This window comes from Geotrypetes seraphini, chromosome 4 (assembly GCF_902459505.1).
Source record: "Geotrypetes seraphini chromosome 4, aGeoSer1.1, whole genome shotgun sequence".
Lineage (NCBI taxonomy): Eukaryota > Metazoa > Chordata > Amphibia > Gymnophiona > Dermophiidae > Geotrypetes > Geotrypetes seraphini.
This window is the reverse complement of record NC_047087.1, coordinates 252109245-252134548: the sequence shown is the minus strand read 5'-3', so window position 1 is coordinate 252134548 and position 25304 is coordinate 252109245. Positions and strand designations below refer to the sequence as shown.

Below are 25304 nucleotides of genomic sequence, written 5' to 3'. Positions count from 1 at the left end.
GTAATCGTTATTAGACTATGGATGACAGGGTAGTTTAATGCAGAAGCTCTCTAGGTAAGAGGAGGGATGAGAGAAGAGAGGCTGGAAATGGAGTGTGACTGAACTATCAGAAAATCATTGTAGTTGGGGGTGGATTTCCAGGGCCCATTAATGATCTCTTAAATTCCTATCCTTATTTTATGTGATTCTAAGATGTTAGCAGAAACATTTATAAGTTTTCAATAGTCTCTAGTATCTACGTACTTTAGAAGAAATCATTCATTTAATTTTTTTTACCGTTCTCCCAAGGGAGCTCAGAACAGTTAGGTAGTAGAAGGGAATATCTTAAGACAAAATAAAAAGCTAGTTATTATCTTGCTTAATTTTAGAGCTCTCAATGGCTGATATAAACCAACAAATTGAACAATCTGTTGATGGTAGGCAAGTTTTTGAAACTTAAAATGTTTATTAAGTAGAGTGAGCGGTGCAGCAGTACAGAAGTCTGAGTCCAGAAGCACAATAATATTTTTCATTGATAAAAAATATTAGAAAGATTATTTTTATAAGAAGGGGGGGGGAGGGGGAAAGGTTGCAGACTTAGCTCACACCTTTTCCAGTAGTAGTTCAATGTGAGTTATATCAGGATCTCATTTTCCTCAGCGGGCTTACAATCTAACTTTAGCATCTGATGGAATGTAGATATGAGTGACTTGACCAAAATCACAAGAAGCAGAAGCAGGATTTAAACTGGGATTCCGGTGCTCTGACCACTAGGCTACTCCTCTACTCCTAAATTTTTTCTTCCAGTATGACATCTAACACCATCACATTTTCACTTTTTATACACCTCTGATAGTTTTATTATATCAGGGGTTTCTCAACCTATTCTAGGGAATCCCTAGCCAGTCAGGTTTTTAGGATATCCACAGTGAATATGAATTTACTATATATGCCAGATATGTGCTCTAAGGGCCTGATTCTTTAAATGGCACCTTAGTTAGGTGCTACTAGGTGCTATAACTGAGGCCACCTAACTATGGTGTAGAAAGGGGAGGGGGAGGGGGGCGGTCCACCTCGAGTGCAAACTTGGTAGGGGCGCTGACACCCATCCTCCTCTCTGGCCCCTGTTCCTTCCTGACCCCCCTGCCGAGCAAGCGTGCCCCTTCCCTTCCCCTGTACCTCTTTAATTTTCCCAACACGAGCAGCATCATGAGCTTGCTACCTGTATCAATTATCTTTCTGATGTCACTTCTGGATCTTGCGTCTAGGAAGTGATATCAGAGGGAGAGCTGACACCGATGTAGGCAGCAAATTTGTGATGCTGCTCGTGCTAGGAAAATTAAAGAGGTACGGGAGAAGGGAAGGGAAGGGGCATGAACATGCAGGGGGGGTTAGGAAGGAGCAGAGAGTGGGGCAGAGAAGAAGTGGAGAGGGGCACCACCACCCTGGACACCACTCACCCTTGCTACGCCACTACTGCCTAACAACGCCTAACTAAAACCCGCACCTAACCGAATTCAATAAATAGCTTAAATGGCATGATAAATGGCCATGCTACTGAAGTTAATTGAATCATTGATTTTTATAACAAATTAAATTAAAAGTTAGCTGCAGAATTCCACACAATGCCTAAAGTCACCTAGGTGGAGGTGCCTTCTGATACCTAATTATACCTACCTGAAAAGTAAGCATGGTTAGGGGTGGAGAATAGGTGTTGTTGAGCTAGGCATTGCTAGGTGTCTGAGATAGGTACCGATAAATTAGGCACCATTAGGTGTGATTTTATAAATGGTGCCTAGTAGTTGATTGATAACCACACTGAGCAGCACACATCTAGCATATGTAATACATAACAAAGTCTATATTGAGTTGAAGGGACTTCATAGTAGTCTAATTTAACCCAAATTAGGTGTGCAATGAATATGCATGAAATAGATTTGCAAAAATACAAATTGTAACATAAATAAAACACTCCTTAAAGTTCCACACCATGACAGAGCAAGGCAAACTCAATTAGAGTTCTTCATATTGTGTTAAGGATCAAATAGTGTGGCTTAAGGTTCTAACACAGCTTAATAACTTCCCCCCTACAATGGTTAGGCTGCATTAACACAGATGTTTTTCAAAAGGTTTAATATAGGATGGTAAAAAACATTTTTTATAATTAAAATATTTATCATCATATTACTAGAACTCAATAAACTAAGGCAAATTTTCTTATAGTACCTTGTGAAGACCCTGAGTATTAATATCATATTAGACATAAGAGCGATCTTCAAAAAGTTTCTGCACTTTTATTTTTTAAACACTATTTATTAAGGGCTCCTTTTACGAAGGCGCTTTAGGGCCTTAACGCGCGGAATAGTGCGCTAGCCGCTGCCACCTCCTCTTGAGCAGGTGGTAGTTTTCTGGCTAGCGTGCGCTAATCAGCTGCGTGCGCTAAAAACGCTAGCGCACCTTTGTAAAAGGAGCCCTAAATATCTCAAAAGCAAATTACATCACTACCTGCAAGGTGAGCTGGCTTGCCTGACTGACTAGTTACATGACATTCTACAGCACGCCCTCTTACCACTTCTCCTGCCCCAACCATTTCCTGCGAAAATATGAAAGTGTGGAAACTTTTTGAAGAACCCTCGTATGTTGATCTATTTATTGGAAAGATCAGTTCAGCTGACAGGAAGTTGCTGCTCCATTTTAAAAGTGACTGTTCATAATGGAGATAATAACACCTTAGAAAAGAGTTCAATAACATCTCATTTTCTTGATTAAAGGAACAAACATTTCAAGTTGACACACAAGTACTAACTGAACTAGAGAATTATACAGAGAAATTATTACCCTTAAAGAAGATAACTTGACAGATGGGATTTTACTGCCTAAAGGCTAAGGACCATATTTTTTGATTGCTATTCCATGGGGCAAAATTCAATGTATTGTGACAAGCCTAGTCTAAATTTATTTTAAGAATGAATAGGCTTAAAAGTTATTTTGAACAAAACTGTGCCTTTTGTGTTTATTTTAATATTTTAAAAGTAACTTAATCAAAATTCTCCATTCAATATTTTAAATCTTGCTGTAATATAAAAATTTGCTATAATGCGAGGGTTGGGTCTTTTTAAGAAGGGTACATTGTTTGAGGGCCACCAGATTAAGCTGGGTGGCTATTAACATTGGCAAAAAACAAGGACCGTCATGGGTATTTTTGGGAGGGGGTAAGGCATTAAGGGGTCCTTTTACTAAGGCACGCTAGTTTGTCTTAGCGTGTGCTAAAAATGAGCATGTGCTAAATGCTAATGTGTGCTAACGTGCCCATTATATCCTATGGATGCGTTGCCACATGTTAGCATTTAGCGTGCGCTAATATTTAGCGTGCACTAAGACGCACTAACGCGCCATAGTAAAAGGACCCCTAAATGGAAGAGGATGATGGGAAGAAAGGGTAATGAAAATAGGGAAGGCCAGAGGAGGTGACAGTAGGCTGGTAGTAACAAGGTCAGGATATGACTGGAGGAAAAAGCAAGCGTGTGATTTGAAGGAGGGGGAAGGGGAGAGTATTTTGGTGGGCTGGGGATAGTGGTTTGTGGTACAGGCGAGAGTGGAAAAGAAAGAGCTTCTCTGGTGGGAAGTGTTGCCCTCCTATCTGCCCCTCTTCTTGGCGTGGATGTGTGTTTGTGTGGGGGGGGGGGGGTTAGGATGGGGGGAGGGTGAGGGGTGACTGGTTTGGTTGCTAATTGGGGATTGACTTTTTATGGGTGCTATGGGGGAGATCGGTTGCAGCTTAGGGTCGGGGTATGCCATGAAAAGCAGTATTGCTCCCAGATGTGGCTGGGGATATAATTTGTGATATATAAATAATTATAATTTTGACTTGTGGGTGGTACTGTCACCAGTTGAGAGTGGCTTGACAACACTGTAAGTCACCAAGGAAGCAGGATTGAAAGAATAACATTTAATAATGGGAGCTAATTATGATACTGAATAGCTCTAGGAAGTTGTGCAGCCGCACTATGAATTAGAGAGTTAAAATGAGTTAGGTTATACTATGTTGAAGATTGTATTTAAAAGGCAATTGTAATGAAATAAAGCTGGGGCAGAGTTGCATATAACAGAAGTGACAGGTATGTAAATCTGTCTCATGCATATTCATTAGGGATATCGTGAAAACACTACTGGCTGGGGGTCCCCCAGGACAGGTATAAGAACCACTACTCTGTGACATTGTTTTGGTGTAAATTTGTTTGTTTATGGCTTTTATTTAATATGTACTTTTTGTAATTGTCCCCATGCAGCCTTAGTGCAAAACGTGGCCACGTAGGTGCTTGGTTCAATAAACCACACTGGTTGGTCTGCTTCATGTTGTGCGCTTTACGTGTTGGCAGATCTTTGCCTCTTGTTGTTTGCTCAAGATGGGCACTGGCACAGAGCTTTAGAAAATGTACTTTGCATCCCTCTGTGGGTTCTTGGGGATCTTCTTGCCACTGCTTGTTTATTGGTTTCACCTATTACAATCAGATCACCCCATGTGCTGCATTCCAGACTTTCTTTCAAAATAGGACCCTAATTCCTTTCATTTGATCTTTCTGGTAATGCAACAGAAAGGAGACTCTTGCTATTAAGTTATCCGTGATAAACCTGTCCATGGAGACACTCAGATCGTCCTCAATTTACTTTTCTAATATGCTCATTTTCCCCCAAAAAACTGCAACTCTAGTCTAACCCAGTTGGTGCTATGCCAACACTCAGAGAATCTAGGATTTTTATAACAATGCTGGTGCTACTTTACCCCTCTCATTGCCTGAGATTCTTCTTCTCAATGTAGGTCTCACTGTTATGGACAGAAGAGGGGGCAATGAACACATCCAGGAGAATTCTATGGATGCTAGGTGACAAAAAGGGGGGACAAATGGCAGATCCAGGTGAAAATACACAAATTTATAGAATAGTGTCTAATTAAAGCATAAAATTTGCAGAGATCTACAGTTTTATGGCTTGATATTTGGCCGATGATCAGCAGTTTGCTGACCACTACTGGTGTTATCTTCAGAAATTCAATGCTGGGCCATGTCTGGGATCTTGCACCAAAATTCCAAGTTTATTTCTTATACTGTCCATTGACACAGCCATCTGAGTAGTTCATAATCTAATCAGGTACATTAACAATTTTCCCTATCTGTCCTGGTGGGCTCACAATCTAACTATGGTACCTGGGGCAATGGAGGGTTGGGTGACTTGTCCAGGGTTTCAAGGACCGGTGCTGGGATTGAACCTCCAATCTCAGAGTGGTTATGCAGCAGTTCTAACCATTAGACCACTTCCAGGTTTATTGAGCCAGCAAAACATAGCAATTCACCAAACACTTGAAGCAGTCACAACCTGGATGGAAAATCACAAACTTAAACTCAACCAAGACAAAACCAAATTCATCCTCCTAGAAAATGACAAGATCCAAACCACAACCATCCTAGACATAAACACAACCAAATATCCCATCCAAACCACCATAAAACTACTAGGCATGACCATAGACAGATGCTGCACAATGCAACCGCAAATAAATAAAACAATTCAAAAATCATTCGCAATCATGAGAAACCTGAGACAAGTCCGAAAATTCTTTGAAAGAACACAATTCCAACTTATAGTACAATCCCTAATACTAGGTATATTGGACTACTGTAACATACTCTTCCTTCCATGTCCTGCAACTACGATAAGACAACTCCAAACAATCCAAAATACAGCTTTGAGACTCATCTACTCATTGAAAAAACATGACCACATCACTGAAGCCTTCATCAACTCACACTGGCTCCCAATCCAAGAAAGAATCCAATTCAAATTCTACTGCATATTATTTAAAACCCTACACGGAGACAGCCCATCATACCTGAACAATCGCCTCATCCAAGCACCCAGTACCAGACACAGAAAAACGCACTCCCCATTCATACCCCCCCCAATCAAAGAAGTAAAAAGAACAAAACTACACGACGGCCTCCTAGCCACTCAAGCCGCAAGACTGGACAACCAGATCTCCAACCTTCTGATGACCACCCCAGACTATAGGACGTTCAGAAAAGAAATAAAAACCACACTTTTCAAGAAATTCCTGAAACAGCAATAACAACACGACCTCTAAATGCTCTTAAGATCTACAACTTACCTCTCTAGCTAATCATTGTAATTCTATCTTTTTTAAATTAACCTTTTGTAATCCGCCTTGAACCGCAAGGTAATGGCGGAATATAAATCCCTAATGTAATGTAATGTAATGTAATGTAAAACATAGCAATTCAAATATACTCCCATTTGTGTAATTTTCTGCACAAAATAAGAACATAAGAATAGCCTTCCTGCGTCAGACCAATCCTCACGATGGCCAATCCAGGTCTCTAGTACCTGGCCAAAACCCAAAGAACAGCAATATTCCATGCTACTGATCCAGGGCAAGCAGTGGCTTCCTCCATGTCTGTCTCAACAGACTATGAACTTTTCCTCCAGGAAATTGTCCAAGCCCTTCTTAAAACCAGCTACACTATCCATTCTTACCACACCTCTGTCAATGCATTCCAGAGCTTAATTATTCTCTGAGTGAAAAAATATTTCCTCCTATTGGTTTTAAAAGTATTTCCCTGGAACTTCATTGAGTGTCCTCTAGTCTATGTAATTTTTGACAGAGTGAAAAAAAAATCGATCCACTTATACCCATTCTACTCCACTCATGATTTTGTAGACTTCAATCATATCTCCCCTCAGCCATCTCTTTTCCAAGCTGTTCCATTTAATGCGGACAATCATCCACGTAGGAAGCATTTATCATGATTCTGAAGAAATCTTGTCATTGACAGAATTCTCTCTATATGAAGAAGTAAATATTCACCTGATGTTTTCTCCTATAAGATTTTTTTTCTTTTTTAACCAATTGTAAGAAATAGCTATAGTTCATACCTTAGCATTATGAAAACCCAGTTTTTGCTATCTGTTTCTGCTTTCATGTTGTTTTCAAATATCTATTTTTGAAGAACTTCAGATCTTTTATTTATAAAGAATTCATTGCTTTCAGAAAACATTTTTCCAGAGTGATGAATTTATTATCAACATAGAAAAGGACAAAAAATGCATTAAATGAAGGCATGCAAAATTTGCCTTAGTTCCTTACACAATACTAATTTCATGTAACAGGTTCTACAAACTCATAACTATAAATGATCTCTAGTGAAAAAAAGACTGTTTTAAGCTGTGTGATAAAACAAACACAAATTATGAGTCAGTGGGATAGTATAGTAGACATTCTAAAAGTTAGACACTCAGGACCAGATTCTCAACATGACGCAATAGCCACCCTAATGCCATCTTACTTAATTGGCATAATTGGGTTTAAGTGGCACGATAATTGGTTGTGCCATTAAAACCTAATTAAAAACTTGTTTTAAAATAATAAAGACCCCACTACGCGGCCTACCTGACTGGTGACTTGGTCCGTGGTGCCTACTGGTACCTAGCGATGCTGAGGGCCATCAGTGGGAGTGGTTAGCAGCAGTGCCAGCCTTCAGTGTCAATACACGACGCTGTCCGTGATTCATGAAGGACCCTAGGCACTGGAAATGTATGCATTGAAACCCTGGCCTATATTTGCGATGCCTAGAGTCCTTGCTAGGTGCTGGTATGTCCGATTCTATATATGGCACCTGTTGGTGATTGACACACGGCAGATGCCCGTTTTCTAGGTGCTTGCCATGGCAGGTGCCAAATATAGTCATCCCTTCAGACTCTAGGTGCTAAACTAGTATTCTATCACAGCAAATATGTAATTTTAAAGGTAAGGTAATGCATGTGATATGCAGCCTTTCTGTGGTATAACCACAAAACCTTTGACACATTATATAAAATTAGAGGGATAGGAGTTACTCTATTGAGTCCTCATCAAGCACCAAGAACACAATTAAATAGGTTTAAGGAGAACCACTGAAAAACAGTAGAAGCTAGAATGGATAATTTGAATTTAATTATTTGTCTTTTCAATAGGGATGTGTTTTGGTATGCACATTTGCCCTTATGTTTCAATTTAGAGGAAAGGTGGAAGAGGGGAGACATGATAAAGACATTTAGATACCTCATACATGGCATAAATGTGCATGAGGCAAATCTCTTTTATTTGAAAGGAAGCTCTGGAATGAGAGGGCATAGGATGAAGTTAAGAGAAAATATTTTTTTACAGAAAGTGTGGTAGATGCGTGGAGTAGTCTCCCGGTAGAGGTAGTGGAGAAAAAGACCGTGTCTAAATTCAAGAAAGTCTGAGATAGGCATGTGGGATCTCTTAGAGAGAGGAAGAGATAATGGTTAGTGTTTGCTCATTTTTGCTTGTTTCATTTTAAAATTTAAGCTGTCCTGTTAGGAGGGTTGGGGTGCAGGTAGGAGAGATTGGGCATCTCTCCTGCCGCGATCATTGTGTGTGTGGAAGGATTCTGTAACTGGTGTTGTTTTTGACAGACACTGGTTACAGAATCCAGCTTTTAGGCGAAGGACTGGCCCCTCCTTCACCCAAAAGGTCTTGTTTTAGCTGTTTGGGATTTAGGCAATTTGTTGGTTGATAATGTGTTTTAAGTTTAGACATAGTGGTGGTCTGGGCGATTAAACTGCTGAATGTAGAAGTAGGCCATTCTCAAAAAAACCCTCATTTTGGATATTTTTTTGAGAATGGACATTTTCTCTGCTGCTACTTTCAGCATTTAGGGGCTTAGGCCAAAAGGGGACTTAGATGTTGTTTTTTTTTATTATGCCCCTCTACAATGTCACATAATGGCATAAATTGGCTCTTGGACATTTTTCTCACCAAAATGCTAATGTGCTGATTTTCAAAACTAGCTTTCTAGATGTCTTGCTAGATCAAGGGTGTGTATTGTAGGTGCATTATGGACAGGCTTTAGGTGTGTTTGGTACTTGGACATCTTGTGGTGATAATCAAACATTTCTCAAGATGTTCAGAGCCATTTAGATGTCCAGAGCTAGACCTGTTTTAGAAGTGTCTAAGTGCCATAAAGGTACCCTAATTGACCAGATGACCACTGAAGGGATTAAGTCATGACCCCCCTACATAACTCCAGTAGTCACTGACCCCCTTCCACCTCCTAAATATCTGAATAAAACAATACATACCTGTCTCTAGAACAGCAGCATCTGTTATGGAAAAGCCTCGTAGAGCAGGAAGCAGGTGTCTGGAGTAACCTGATAGGTGGTTTAGTAAACCATAGAGAGGGGGACCAAGGCCCATATCCCCACTTTACATACTACATGTATGGTAAACCCCACTAAAATCCTATTGTATTGCCATATAAGTGACATCTGCATTCATATGGGCTATTGGGGTGGTAGACAGGTGGGTTTTAGGAGCATTTGGGAGGGCTCACCACACATTATAAAAGGGTTATGGTGCAATGTGTACCTGACACCCTTTAAGTGAAGTTCACAGGAGTGCCATCTAAGGTGCCTTACTGCTCTGCTGATATGTCTGTTTGGCCAGTGTAGTATAAATGGTGTTCCTTTCTATGTTCAAATGACTTAGGTTTGGCCATTTTGAACTTGGCCATTTTTGTGATTAAAAATAGTCAAAAAAGTTAGGTGTCCTAAATATGGTCAGTTGTGGTTGTCCTAGCTCCTTCAGGTACTTTGATCTGGCTGACTCCCTTAGCTTCTCACCACCTAATTGAAAGTATAGGTTGAGCTTCAGTAGACTGTGTTTGCCTCTATTTATAGGAGCTGATATGGCATTGGTAGGTTAGTATGGAGTAGTATGTGAAGGGTCTGTGGTAGCAGAGATGAGAAGCTATGGAGGAGATAATGGAGAACTATAGAGCAGTTGTCAACCCAATCCTTCAGATACACCTAACCAGTCAGGTTTTCAGGATATCCACAATGGATATGCATGAGATAAATTTGCATGTTCTACCTCCATTCTATGCAAATCTATCTCATCCATATTCATATGGATATCCTGAAAACCTGACTAGTTAGATGCATCCCAAAGATTAGGCTGATAATACCTGCTCTAGAGTAATAGCAGCTGTAGAGGTATGTATGAATGAAGGACCTTAAAGAGTAGAAGGGAGTGTATGAAAGTTGTGGCATGATAGAGAGTTGTGTGTGTATTTGTTGTTTGTGTGTAAGTGTATAAGAGTTAGGGTAACTGTGATGGGTATACAGGTATATATTGAAGAGACTTGATAGTAATATGGGCTGCTGAGGTGCAGCAGGAAGAATTATAATGAGATTTAGTAAGGTATAGTGCAAGGTATGTGGCCTGTGATCACTGCACTGGTGTGTGTGGCAGTGGCAGTATAGTGGCAGTGCATTAGTCTAGTACATATGTAGAAGCCTTATATTCAGGCCTTCCAAGTGGTCTGATCAGCCTGTCTGATCAGCCACTGGTCACTCTGGCCCTACCTTCCTGCCACCAGTCACTCTTGCTCTGCCGATGGAACCTGCCACTGGTCACTCTCTGAGGACACTGGCTCCTCAATCTCCAGAGACCCTCCTGGTCACTCACTCTTTGAGGGCTTACTGGAAGTTAGGATATCTTCCTCCTAATTGCCTTGAATAGGATCTCTTCGCTTCCTTAGGGTGAGGAGATGCCAGCTGTCAAAGCCCTCTAGTAATAATATAATCAGAAGGAGGGGAATTCCTCCTCATTCTTTTCTGGGTACTTCCCCAGTCCATAGAGTCTATTAATGGCTTCAGAACCCTTTTCATCTCTGTAGTAGTGCATATACATATAACTATGCAAATCAGGTTCTTCAAATACAAATCAGTCCATTTTATCTTCTGAGCTTTCTTTAATCAACAGTCACCCTGACCAAAGCATCCCCATCGAAAAGGACAAGGGATATTGGGATCCTGCCATCACCCTTCTAGTCTCTCTACCCTGACTAGTACCTCCCATACAGAACCATAATCCCTCCAGTTATTTCCCTTTCCCCAGGGTTATGGAGACCCATGGCCCTGGGGTGCATGGGATGGGATGTACACTCCATCACACTAAGGGCTCCTTTTACAAAGCCGCACTAGCGGGTTTAACACACGTGACTTTTCATCACACTCTAACCTCCGCGCTGGCCGAAAAACTACCACCTGCTCAAGAGGAGGCAGTAGCAGCTAGCGTGGCCGGCGGTTTAGCGCGCGCTATTATGCGCATTAAACCACTAGCGCGGCTTTGTAAAAGGAGCCCTAAGGTTAGATGTCTGATAGCTCAGAAATCTAAATAGGTAATTTTCAGGAAAAAAATCTATGTCTAGTGGTTTAGAAAATTAACATTTTTGTCTTCCAAAATTTGGATACACTTACCAGGATATACAAATTGGACTTAGATGCAGTGGCATATTAAAGGGGGGGGGGGTGAAGGGGGTGGTCCAACCCAGGTGTGGTCTTCCTCGGGGCACTGCCCCCTTCCCTTCCCATTCCTCCCCCTGCCATGTGCATGCACCCGCGCCCCTTCCCCATACCTTTTTAACTTCGGCATGAGGAGCAACAAATTTGCTGCCCACATTGGCTTCGGCACTTTCTCTGATATCACTTCTGAAGCCATCGTGGGCAGCAAGTTCTTTGCTGCTTGCATGGAAGTTAAAAAGGTACAGGGAAAGGGTGTGGGTGCGTGCGCGTGCGCATGGCAGGGGTGGTGGGGAAGAGGTCAGGAGAGGGACACCAGTCACCCTCGCTACGCCACTGCTTAGATGCACTGCAAAATATGTCCCTATATATTTCAAATCATTTGTACCTCTAAGAATAACGTTAAAAATGAAATTTAATGCAGATGATATCTATCAAAGCCTTGGTACAAGCAGGAATCACTAATAATCCCAATCAATTTCCATTGAACATTACATATATGCTGGAATCTTCTCAGCTGATTGAAACACAGAAGTCTATAGAACATTGTGCTTTTATGAATGACAACATACTTTAAATCTTTTGAAATTTTTTAAGCTCAGGTCCTAGGACAAACTAGAAACTAAAAAGCTACATCAGAATAATCACTCAGTTCTATGGATGTATTTAGAAAACCTTCAAGTGGAATCTTGTATTCATCTTTTCCTTCCCATATAGTTCATTTAACATTTAAAAAACAAGTTCTTATTTCTTCCCTATTGATCTGAAACCAGTGATTTGACACTATGGAGCCTATCCTATACAGTTTACACATATGCATTAAAATCATGATAGGCATATTTAAAATAGGAAACTGTTCTGAAAGAGAATTCAAAAAATTGGCAGTATGAGAATGCAAAAACTTAATATAGTCTGTCACCTTTTAGGATCTAGTCAGAACATTTTTTGAGCAACATAGTAGAGCAGGGGTGCCCAACACGTCGATCGCGATCGACCAGTAGCTCAGGAAGGCAACGCGAGTCGATCGCTAGACTCGTGTTGCCGTCCTGATCTACCGGGCCGATCAGCCTTCCTCTCCAGTGTTCTCCCTTGGGTCTTTTAGCTGGGCGGTCCGCCCAGCTGTCATCTGCTGCTGCCGTCACTGCTGAACATTTAAAAAAAACCAAAACAAAAAACCAGCTTGGAGATTTCAGCCCGTAGCGAACTTATGCTCCGTGGCTCTAACGTGTGCATGCCGGCTTCCCTTCTCTTCCCTCCGAAACTGGAAGTTATGTCTGGGGGGGGGAGAAGGGAAGCCGGCACACACATGTTGAGAGCCCTGAAGCAAGCGTTCGCTACGGGCTAAGGCGGGAGACAGGTTAGTGAAGCATTTGCTCTTCTTGCTGCCGGGTCCTGCCTACTTCCTGTTTCCGCGAAGGCAGGACCCGGCAGCATTTCCCCCAATAGATCGATCGCGATCTTGGACCAATCAGCCTTCCTCTCCCCGACGGCAGAATTGCCGTCAGAAAAGCTGGTCGGCCGAAGCAGGGAGAGCTTGGGCCTGCGTCGGCTTTCGAGCCTGTTATTGGTGGCGGTTTGGGTCCTGGTCCCCGATGGCAATGGCTTGGGAGAGGTCAGGGAGAAAGAAAGAAAAAGGGCAGGCAGGGAGACAGAAGGAAAGAAGAGAAACAGAAAAAAAAGAAAGGGAGGCAGAGAGAAAGAAAGGGCAGGGAGAGAGGAAGGAAAAGTTGGGGGAGAGAATGAGGTCTGGAGGAGAGGAAACATACAGGCTAAAAGAAAGGAAGAAAGATTGGATGAACAGTCAGAAGAAGAAAGTGCAACCAGAGACTCATGAAATCACCAGACAAGGTAGGAAAAATGATTTTATTTTAAATTTAGTGATCAAAATGTGTCTGAATTTATATCTGCTGTCTATATTTTACACTAAGGTCCCCTTTTACTAAACCGCAATAGTGTTTTTTAGCGCAGGGAGCCTATGAGCGTCGAGAGCAGCACTGGGCATTCAGCGCAGCTCCCTGTGCTCTAAAAACTGCTATCGTGGTTTAGTAAAAAGGGAGGGGGGTATATTTGTTTATTTTTGTATGGTTGTTACTGAGGTGACAGTGCATAGAGTCATCTGCTTTGACCTCTTTGAAAAACCCTGGAATAGGAATGATAATTAACATTTTCTATGCATACAGTGTGCGTTGTGTTTTTTTTTTATTTTATTGTTGGTAGATCATTTTGACTTGGTCATTTTAAAAGTAGCTCGCAAGCCCCAAAAGTGTGGGCACCCCTGTAGTAGAGGATGAAACAAAAAATTTCTATTCCTTCTAGAATATGTCATACTTACTATTTCCATCTATATAATAAAATGCTAAGTGCGCATGCACACTCTTACCGCGTGCTTCACTGATCCCTGATCTGTCGGGCTGTGGCCGGCAAGAGTGCGCATGCGTGCTTACAAAGTTCGATGCATCACGGCTGAATTTGTCATTGAGCGGCTTTTCAAACCCCCCCAGCACCGCCGCTGCTGCACCTTTTCAAACCCTCCCCCCCAGCAATGCCGCCATGGTTGATAAGTTTTTAAAGTCGATGCAGGCGGCATACGTCACGGCCGACGGCTTTTCAAACTCCCCCAGCACCGCCGCCGGTGTACCTTTTCAAACCCTTTATTCCCCCCCCCCCCGCCAAGCACTGCTGCCATCGTTGATAAGTTGTTTTTAAAAAAGCCTGGTAGTCCAGTGGTATCCCTCCCTCACTAGATGGCTCTCACGGCTGCCAACGCTGGAGGAAGCTTTGTTGTTAAGGCCTGGCTTCTTCGGGCAGCAGCAGCATTTACAATTTGCTGCTGTTGCCAGCTTCAGGCCTTCCTCTCTGGTGGGTCCTGCCTACTTCTGTTTTCATGAAGACAGGACCCGCCAGAAAGGAAGACCTGAAGCCGGCAACAGCAATGAATTGTGAATGCTGCTGCTGCTGCCCGATGAAGTTCAAGAAGGAAAGGGAGCAGAGGGGAAGAAAATGGCTTGGAGGGAAGAAGAGATGGCAGGGCCTGGAGGGAAGGAGGAAGGTATGCCATACCAAGGGAAAAGGAAGGGGGGAAAGGAAGGAGTACATGCCATATGGAACAGAGAGAGAGAGGGCAGACACTGGATGGAAAGAGAAGAGAGGGCAGGGAATGGAAGGGGCAAGACAGAGGGTGAACAGTAGATAGAAGGGGTAAAGAGAGGGAGACAGACACTGAATGGAAGTGTGGGGGGAAGAGAGACAGCTGCTGAAAGGAAGTCTGAGGGACAGGGGGAGCAGATGTTGGAAAGAAGTGGAGAGGACAAAGAAAAAAGGGCACATGTGAGGGAAGAGGATAGAGAAATAAAGATAGACAGACAGGGGGGCCAGGGAGAAACACAGACAGAAAGAATGACAGACAGCATCCAAGGAAAGAGAGACAAATTAAAAAAAAACCAAAACAGACAGACATCTACTCTAGCACCCGTTAATGTAACGGGCTAAAACACTAGTATGATCTATAAATGTATTATTTTTCATACCTTAACTTTCAGCACTGAAGAAAACATTCTAGCATCTTCTGACACACCACCTATGTAGACCTTTCTGGAAAAAACAGGTGCATGGTCATTTTCATCTTGTATGTCAATAAATACCATGGCTGTGTTACCTGAAAATAAAGGAATAAAGAGTTAATGTTTTAGTTAATATAAAAAATTCATCAAGGAGCAGGGAAATGTGCTAATATGAGATTCAGAGTTTGTATATTACATTACATTAGGGACTTCTATTCCGCCTATACCTTGCAGTTCAAGGCGGATTACAAAAGAGCTAACTGGACATTTCCAGTGAAGTTACAACAGTTTTTGGTTTTTTTTGGTTACAAGGGAGGAGAGGTAGCTGGATTAATTCCGGAAGAACTTGCAAATTGGATATTAAATTGACTGTATGTTACTGTGTGATATAACAGATAGATTACAGTTAGAGTTTAAATAAGATTATGTTACATTTCAGGGATCTGAATACTTGGTTGGTATTTTGGGGAGGAAGAGATTATTTAAGTGGAGGTTTGGGGGGAAAATTTATCTAGGAGGAGGGGAAGGGTTGGGTTAAGATATCTGGATACATTTTTTGAAAAGTAGGGTTTTGATTTCTTTTTGAAAAGTTTTGAAGTCGTCCGTTGCCGTCAACAGGTTGGAGATGGAGTGGTTAAGTTTTGCTGCTTGCGTCGCCAGAAGGTTATCAAAAATCTTTTTGCGCTGAGTGCCCTTGAGTGGAGGGAAGGCAGAAGGGTTCAGAGTTCTTCTTTGTCTTGAGGTGAGGATCTGGTTTAGGCGGTTGTTTAGATAGGGGGGGACGGAGCCGTTTAATGCTTTGAATAATAGACAGTAGAATTTGAATTGAATTCGTGCTTGCATAGGTAGCCAGTGAGAGTCTAGGAAGGCATTTGTAATATGATCATATTTTCTCAGGGAGTAGATCAGTCTGAGGGCAGTGTTTTGTATAGTCTGAAGTTGTTTTATCATGTTGGCAGGACAAGGTAGATACAGGGAATTGCAATAGTCCAGTAGACCTAAGACTAGGGATTGGACAATTAGCCTGAATTGTGCTGGGTCAAAGAATTTTCTTATTTTACATAGATTTCTCATAATTAAAAAAGCTATTGTGTTGTTAACCCCAAATTCACTAGATATACACTAAGGGGTCCTTTTACTAAGGCGCGCTAGCTGTTTTAGTGTACGCTAAATGCTAACGCATTCATTATATCCTATGGATGCATCTGCGTGCGTTAGCATTTAGCACGTGCTAAATCAGCTACTGCACTTTAGTAAAAGGACTAGTAAGAAGTGGAGAAAGAAGTAGCCTAGTGGTTAGAGCTACAACCTCAGCACCTTGGGCAAGTCACTTAATCCTTCATTGCTCCAGGTACATTAGATAGATTGTGAGCCCGCCAGGACAGACAGGAAGAATGTAAACCACTTAGACAACCTCCATTGATAGGCAGAATATAAATAAATAAATAAATAAAAGGTGTCGTTTTCAAGGTATGTTAATGCAAGAATGCACATTATTGCCTCTTAACATTTGTTAAGGATATTAACACACATTATACTGTATTACTACAACACGTTAGTGTAAGTTACTGTGGATTATACGTATAGTAAGGAGATGCAAAGCAAGCAAATGCAATCAAAAAGCCACTTTGTTGGATAATCACTACTAGTAAAAAGCTGGTAGTATTTTTCTAACTTGGAACATTGTGCTGAAAAGCAGTGGCCCAGTGCTCCCAGATTGTTTCATAAAGGAACTGATGTTTACATCGAGGAGCTTCCCCTCCTCTCACCTGGATGGCATTCCCCCATCATGAAGATACCCTAAGTACTGCTCCCTACTCCAAAAGCTGACTCCTCCCAAGTACTTTCCCAGGATCCAACTATGAAGGCTTCCCAAAGGACATCCCCACCACCATGAAGACCTTCCCCTCAAGTACAGTCAAAGCACCTTTCCAACCTCCTTTGGGCCCCTTTGGACATGTATTTTTGCCAGTGGGAGCAGGTGTTTTATAAATATACACATTGAAAGAACTAAGAAGTAACAGCATGGATCCAGCAGCTTCCATGTGCAAGTTTCAGCACCTGCAACTTTCACATTTAAGTAGCATAATTTGTAATAGCTCCATTTTATAATCCTGCACATATAAATGCTACCAGTAATCAGGCCATACTTTAACTTGATTTTATTTTGGAGGTGTTAATAAACTACATGGGATTAAGGAGATGATTCCCTTAATCCCTAGTGGAAGGCTCTTGCTGAAATGAATACTTTTGTTCTGGTATAAAAATCCAACATGGACATTTTCTCCATGCATTTTTATTCCCTTCATAAGATAGGAAATATATTTGTAAACTTTGTTCTGCCCAAGACATCCAAACTACTCCCCCCTTGAAATCTATGTGATGCAGACCTCAGCATGTACTTGTAAATAGCTGTTTTCTGAAATCGGTATTTACACACATATATACTGTACTCTAAATAAAATGCTTTTGTTTAGATGAACACAAAAGATGAATCTATAATCTGCAAGTAGCCCAAAGACAGGTCCAAAAAAGCAGAAAACATGTCTTCATTTCACACTTTAATTCAACAAGAGCAGGTCAAACAATAAAATGCTCGATGTGGATCATGTTTCACACTGGCAAGGCGTAATGTCAGTTAAAAAAAACCACCCCATAAATAACATGTGAAACATATAGATCAAAGCATAAAAATCATTTAAAATAATTAAAACATAATTTGATGGACAATTCATTGCCTGAGTTGCCTGAGTGCCCTGAGGTTGTGGGATTGAATCCCAGCACTGCACCTTGTGATTTTGGACACTTTGAATATGTAACCACAAAAAGGTGGTACACAAGCCCCATTCACATCCCCCCCCAACACACACACACACACTTTTCCTCTAAGATAAAAACTTAAAATACTCACAGTAGCTCAAAACATGACATGCAAAGGTGTTTAAGCAAGAACATCAAATCATATATAATAGGGACTCTCCAAGGAGCTACAAACCATATAAAATGAATTCTCAGAAATCATGCTGTGCTGGCATCTGTTAGGTCTTTCACAGAAAACTACAACCTTATTCTGTTGGCTGTCTGTGATTTTTAAATATAAGTGATTGCAAAATGTGGTCCACATTGGACACCTCATTGTAAGATGTGTTCTTGTTAAATTAAAGTATCCATGAAATCAAGGCATGTTTTCTGCTTTTTTGGACTGCTGTTTGCCTTTATTTATACAGGGACACGTTTATAATATAATGGCCTAGATATTTATAGCTAAGTTAATGATGTGCTCCTATGCTGGAGTATATGTCCCATTACATAAAAGAGTACTTCTCGAGGGAGGGGTACACCAGAGTTTAACTCTCCCAAGGGTTTCCTAAAGGATGGGTTAAACAGGGAATAACTGTGTCAACCTAGTTCCTAATGGGGTGGTTCTAGTCATAGTGGAATACTAGGCGGGTGGTGTTAGGAACCAGCTACCCCTATTTCCTCAGAGCATTGTTTTCCCCAATAGTAGATGACTGGATGACATTGACCTTGGATTTGATTAACTTATCTGCATCCTAATTTGCATACAAGTGAATTGCAGAGAAAATGGTTGATTTATAAAGAAAAGAGACTCTTAAAGACTTGAGCTGGACTCCTGATAGGGAACAGAGCTTCAGTTTGGACCTCTTCAGCTCTTAAAGGACATTTTGACAGGTCAAGAGGGACTTCACCCTGAACTGAAAAGGGGGGGAGGCTGATTAATGGCGACCCAGCAGAAAGGAACATATACTTCCCCTTCCCTATTCGCTGTTTTGTTGTTCTTGGTTTTGATTATTTGCAGGGGTTTTCCCCAGGCCCTCCCCCCCCCCCCTGGATAGATGCTTGTTGGCAGTGTAGGAAGATCACTCCTGCCCCGCGTCACCGCTAGACCACCAGGTAACTCCAGGGGTGGGTCAGAGCCGGCCCAAAAGTTATTTGCAAATTTTCCATATTCACGGGCCGGCTCTGCTCCTAACCCCCGCGAATAGGGAGGGAGAAGTGTAGTTTGAAGTTCTTGGAAACAAGGACTCCTGGGTGATCCTAGAGAGGAGGATTGCTGGCTTAATGCCTAACCCTCAGTAAGCCTACAACCTGCTTTGAGTGTCCAAGCTCAGACTGACTAGGGGTTGGTGAAAGGACACTTGGCCTACATTCTCGGGTAGGCGTTAATGGACAGTCAACTGACATTCTCGGGTAGGCAGTGAAAGGATACTCGGCCTACAGCTAGTGTGAATATTTAGTCTTATCATATGATATAGTAGACCATTGGGTCAATATTTCAAAAACCCTTATCTAGATAGAAGCATCTGGTCATATCTGCACAATTCCTAAGTATATAATCCTGTAGCTTTGTATATGATTTGTATATGAAACTTTCTGTCCATTTCCATAATCAAATATTATTAGGTGTACATATCTTTGTACGTAGTCACTTAAGAGTATTGAGTAATTATCTGTGCTTGTTGTCACTTCGGAGTCGAGTAGTTTCTCACTTCATAGTAAAAGTATCTTCTGTAGGCATTGGGGATAATACTACACATATCCAATTCTGACCTTGAGCAGCATTGAGCCATACCTGTAATACTCTGCTAACAAAAGGTACTGTGGACTCTAGCCCAAAGCAGACAGTTTGAACATGCATCTGAAGGGCAAAGGTTAAATTATGAAACAGTCAACAGGGAATATGGATGTACTATTCTTAATATTGAGAACCAGATTACTGTCCTACAATGCTGGTAAGTGCATTCTTTAGGTAACTAAACACTATTTTAAAGTTGGTTGCTTTGTTTAATGGTAGCCAGTAATTATTAAAAAAAATTGCAATGCATTCATAACTGGTATAAAAGAAAGATCCTAGGACAGAAAAGCCTAGGAAATGCATATACGTTGGATTCTAACCCTTCCTTGGTTCATGTGACAATCTTACCTCCAGCAGGTATGATTGGCTCCTCTAGCAATCTGATATCCAGCTGCTGTGGATTTCAAGCCCTTGTATTATAATTTGAAAAGGGTATGTCAGATTATGTTGAAGTAAATTACAGAAATGATGCTTCAGTTCTCTTAGCTTTTGTGGGGGATTAAAGAGATTACATTATATCACATTACATTATTTTCTTTTATTCTGCCAATACCTTGGATTACAAAAGGATGAGATTCTGGTCATATCCAGAAGATTACAGGGAAGTTATTGGTTGGAACATTTATAGTTTGGTGATGGAGTGAGGTTATTGGTTGTGTCAGGAATTTCTGATGAAGGTATTGTAGTTTGGCGCTGAGATCAGCAATTTGGAGATGTGGTTGTCTAGTTTTGCTGCTTGCATAGCGAGTAGTCCATCTTGTATTTTTTTTACACTGAATCCCTTTGATTGGGGGGTGGGTGAAGGGTGTCTGAGTTCTCCTTGGTCTGGAAGAGTTATTCCAAGTTAGGCGAGTGTTCAGATAGGATGGACCATTGCCATATAGGGTTTTGTAGAGCATGCAGTAGAATTTAAAAAGTATTCGTGCTTGTACAGGTAGCCAATGTGTGTCTTGATAGGCGGCGGTGATGAGGTTGTAATTCTTCATTGAATAGATTAGTTTGAGGGCTGTGTTTTGCACTGTTTGTAGTTGTTTTATCATGGTGGTGGGGCAGAGCAGATATATGATATTGCAGTACTCTAGTAGTCCTAGTATTAGTGCTTGGACCAGGAGTATGAATTGTGTTATATTGAAGAATTTGCGGATTTGTCTTAGTTTACGTATGACTGCGAAGGCTTTCTGGACTGTTTTTTGGTTTTTTTTTAATGTAGTTGCATGGTACAGCCTCTGTCTATCATCACCCCTAGTAGTTTTAGGTGGGGTTGTATGAGGTATGAGATGGAGTTTATTTCAAGGTTCATTATGGTAGGGGCTCTGTCATTTTCAAGAAGGAACTTTGTTTTGTCTGGGTTTATCTTTAGTTTGTGGTTTTTTATCCATTGCTTTACTGTTTCTAGTGTTTTGTGTAGTGCATTTATTGCTGTGGGGGTTGGTTGATCGATGGGGAGGAGGATGGTGATGTCGTCTGCTTAGCTGTATGATGTTATATTTAGTTGGTTTAAGCAGGTGCCGAGTGAGGCAACAAATAGATTGAAGAGTGTTGGTGATAATGGGGATCCTTAGGGCACGCTGCAGGGGTTGTACCAGGATTCTGATTTTACTTTGTTTGATTTTACCCTGTAGTGTCTGGTACTATATTTGGGTTAGAGCCAGTTCAAATTCTACAGGATTCTTCTCTTTTCAGTCTTAGGAGAAATGGCCAGTTTCTATTTCTTTGCCCAAATAAGTCAACAGTCTTTAGTCCTGCAGAGGGATGATGACAAGATTTTAGTCTGATCCTATGCTTTTACCCAAATTGGCAGTATCAGCTATAATATGAGATTTAGCCTCATGGGTTTGGTTGGTGAATACATACAAAAAGTAGCGGCACAAACCCAGAGTAATTTTCTTGATGGCTTTATAAGGGATCCCAATTGAGCCATATAGTTAATAGAAAACCTCAGTATTCAGAGCAAGGAATATGAATATTTGTATGAGAGGACTTAAGGGCGGTGATCATAGAAAACCACTAATAACTTCAGTAGAAATTTGAGATGATATCTGTATTCTGGAGGAACTTTGGCATATGAAGCAAATGCATAAGAACATAAGAACATAAGAAATTGGCTCCGCTGGGTCAGACCAGAGGTCCATCGCACCCAGCAGTTCGCACCCGCGGTGGCCCATCAGGCCCATGACCTGTACGGTGATCCTTTCCTAAGCCCTTTAATCCCTCCTATCTTCTGTCTATACTCTTTCTATAACATATCTCTGCCCCTAACTGTATCCCTCAATCCCCCTATCCTTCAGAAATTTATCCAATCCTTCTTTGAACCCCAGTAGTGTACTCTGTCCTATCACAACCTCCGGAAGCGCATTCCAGGTGTCCACCACCCTCTGGGTGAAAAAAAACTTCCTAGCATTGTTTCTAAAATTGTCCCCTTTCAGTTTCTCCGAGTGCCCCCTTGTACTTGTGGTACCCAATAGTCTGAAGAATCTGTCCCTTTCTACCTTCTCTATGTCTTTCATGATCTTGAAAGTCTCTATCATGTCTCCTCTGAGTCTCCGCTTTTCCAGGGAGAAGAGCCCCAGCCTTTCTAACCTGTCTGCGTATGAAAGGTTTTCCATACCTTTTATCAATTTCGTTGCTCTTCTCTGGACCCTTTCATGTATCGCCATGTCCTTCTTGAGGTACGGCGACCAATACTGGACACAGTACTCCAGATGTGGGCGCACCATCGCACAATACAGCGGCATGATAACTTCCTTCGTCCTAGTTGTAATGCCCTTCCTAATAATACCCAACATTCTGTTTGCTTTCTTTGAGGCTGTGGCACATTGTGCCGTTGATTTCATTGTTGTATCTACCAGCACATCCAAATCTTTTTCAAGGTTACTATCCCCTAGTGCTGATCCCCCCATTTTTTAGCTGAACATTGGGTTCTTTTTCCCTAAATGCATGACCTTGCATTTCTCTATATTAAAGTGCATTTGCAATTTATTTGCCCACTCTTCCAGTTTGTTTAGGTCCCTTTGTAGGCCTTCACATTCTTCCTCGGTTCTAACCCTGCTGCAGAGTTTGGTGTTGTCCGCAAATTTTTTAACTCCATACTTCGTCCCTGCTTCAAGGTCATCTATAAATACATTGAACAGCAGCGGTCCGAGCACCGACCCCTGGGGAACACTGCTCGTGACCCCCGCCAGTCCGAGTAGTGGCCCTTCACTCCAACCTTTTGCTTCCTGCCTGCCAACCAGTGTTTTATCCATCTGTGTACGTCCCCTTCCACCCTGTGGCTCCACAGTTTCCTAAGGAGCAGCTCATGGGGTACATTGTCATGACATTATGAAAATAGATTTAGGACAGACAGAATGAGTTGCCCATCCTGACTGCAAGCAGTTGCATAATGGATTATATCTGTCATATCTGGGAAATTTGGCTGTGTGTGTTTGAACAGCTGTTGTTTCATATAATTTTGTAGTGAGGACGGTCACATTGGATGGCACCAGTTAAACTGCAGAGATGACTATGCCAGTTGTAAAGGCAGTATAATGGACTTGTATGAGAAGAGTAGCCTTTCAATACAGGATGGGGAACAAGGTCATTTTGCTTATTTTTCTAAAATATTTATACAAAACATTCCTATTAAGAACTTCTTGGAGCTCAAGTGCATTGGAAGTTAGAGTGCATCAAATGAATATGGATCTCTCTGTGGCACTGTCTCTGATTTTGTTAATTTTGTGCATATTGAAGAATAAACCATGATATATTGGGAATTATCTCAAATTCTCATATTTATTGTATCATCCAAAAGATCTTCCAAAGGCATGGTCACAAGGAAATACTAGTCACAGATTTTTCCCAAACTTTCATTGGTTCCTTGAGTATATCAATTATATTACTACTGGAAAGCAGGGTACAGGTTATACAGGTATATTACTACCGTATTTTCACGCATATAACGCGCGTGTTATACACGATTTTTACAAACCGTGCATAACCTTGCACGTTATACGCGTGAGCGCGTTGTACAAAATTTTTTTTACATAGTTCTCCCCCTGACGTCCGATTCATCTCCCCCCGCAGGACCGCTCGCACGCACCCGCACCCCCACCCCGAAGGACCGCTCGCACGCACTCGCATCTGCACCCCCACCCTGAAGGACCACTCGCACCCCCACAGCCTCCCAACCCCACCCCCATCATGTAGAAGCTCCTGCTGCTTCCTCTTGGCGGTCCCGGCCCTTCTGTGAGCCCTGCGCCTGCGCTGCTTCCTCTTCCGGCGGTCCCGCCCTTTCTCTGACGTCAAGCCCTCTTGCCCCGCCGACTCCCCGACTCCCTGACTCCCCTCTTGCCCCAGCCAACCGCGGCACCCCCGACACGATCGGGGCAAGAGGGAGCTCAAGCCCTCTTGCTCCCCCGACTCCCCGACACGATCGGGGCAAAAGGGAGCCCAAGCCCTCTTGCCCCAGCCAACCGCGGCACCCCCGACACGATCGGGGCAAGAGGGAGCTCAAGCCCTCTTGCCCCCCCTGACTCTCTGACACGATCGGGGCAAAAGGGAGCCCAAGCCCTCTTGCCCCGCCGACTCCCCAACTCCCCGACAATATCGGGCCAGGAGGGAGCCCACGTCCTCCTGGCCCTGGCGACCCCCCCATCCGCTAGTTGTTCGGGCCAGGAGGGAGCCCAAACCCTCCTGGCCACGGCGACCCCCTACCCCCACCCCGCACTACATTACGGGCAGGAGGGATCCCAGGCCCTCCTGCCCTCGACGCAAACCCCCCTCCCCCCAACGACTGCCCCCCAAAGAACCTCCGACCGCCCCCCCCAGCCAACCCGCGACCCCCCTGGCCGACCCCCACAACACCCCCACCCCCCTTCCCCGTACCTTTGTGTAGTTGGATGGACAGACGGGAGCCAAACCCGCATGTCCGGCAGGCAGCCAACAACAGAATGAGGCCGGATTGGCCCATCCGTCCCAAAGCTCCGCCTACTGGTGGGGTCTAAGGCGCCTGGGCCAATCAGAATAGGCCCGGGAGCCTTAGGTCCCTCCTGGGGGCGGGGCCTTGGGCACATGGTCGGGTTGGGCCCATGTGCCTCAGGCCCCACCCCCAGGAGGGACGTAAAGCTCCCGGGCCTATTCTGATTGGCCCAGGCGCCTTAGGCCCCACCAGTAGGCGGAGCTTTGGGACGGATGGAGCTTTAGTAGGCGGGGAGGGGGTCGCCAGGGCCAGGAGGACTTGGGCTCCCTCCTGGCCCGAACAACTAGCGGGGGGGTGGGTCGCCAGAGCCAGGAGGGCTTGGGCTCCCTCCTAGCCCGATATTGTTGGGGAGTTGGGGAGTCGGGGAGGCAAGAGGGCTTGAGCTTCCTCTTGCCCCGATCATGTCGGGGGTGCCGCGGTTGGCTGGGGCAAGAGGGCTTGATGTCAGAGAAAGGGCGGGACCGCCGGAAGAAGAAGCAGCGCAGGGCTCACAGAAGGGCCGGGACCGCCAAGAGGAAGCAGCAGGACACCGGTAGGAGCTTCTACATGATGGGGGGGGGGTCGGGAGGCTGGGGAGGCGAGCAGTCCTTCAGGGTGGGGGTGCAGGTGCGTGCGAGTGGTCCTTCGGGGTGGGGGTGCGAGCGGTCCTGCGGGGGGAGAGAAACAGACATCGGGGGGCATCAGGCTTTCAGGGTGGGGACAGGACTTCAAGGGGGAGAGGAGAGTCTTGGCGGGCGAAAGGAGAGTCGGGGTGGCCAGAGGAGAGTCGGGGCGGGCGAAAGGAAAGCCGGGCGGCGACGGGAGAGTCGGGCAGCATGCGCGGTATACGGGT

General features: G+C 43.3%; 1 protein-coding gene across 6 annotated transcripts in view; it reads right to left on the bottom strand.

Annotated features, from left to right (window-relative positions):
* The window catches only part of PCDH15 (protocadherin related 15), a 2123136-nt gene that overhangs the window by 134099 nt on the left and 1963733 nt on the right, over positions 1 to 25304 (bottom strand). For all 6 annotated transcript variants that reach the window (XM_033941002.1, XM_033941006.1, XM_033941004.1 and 3 more), the window contains one exon: positions 14886 to 15013. In XM_033941002.1, coding sequence (XP_033796893.1) covers positions 14886 to 15013 — 128 coding nt within the window. The remainder of the gene's footprint in view (positions 1 to 14885; positions 15014 to 25304) is intronic.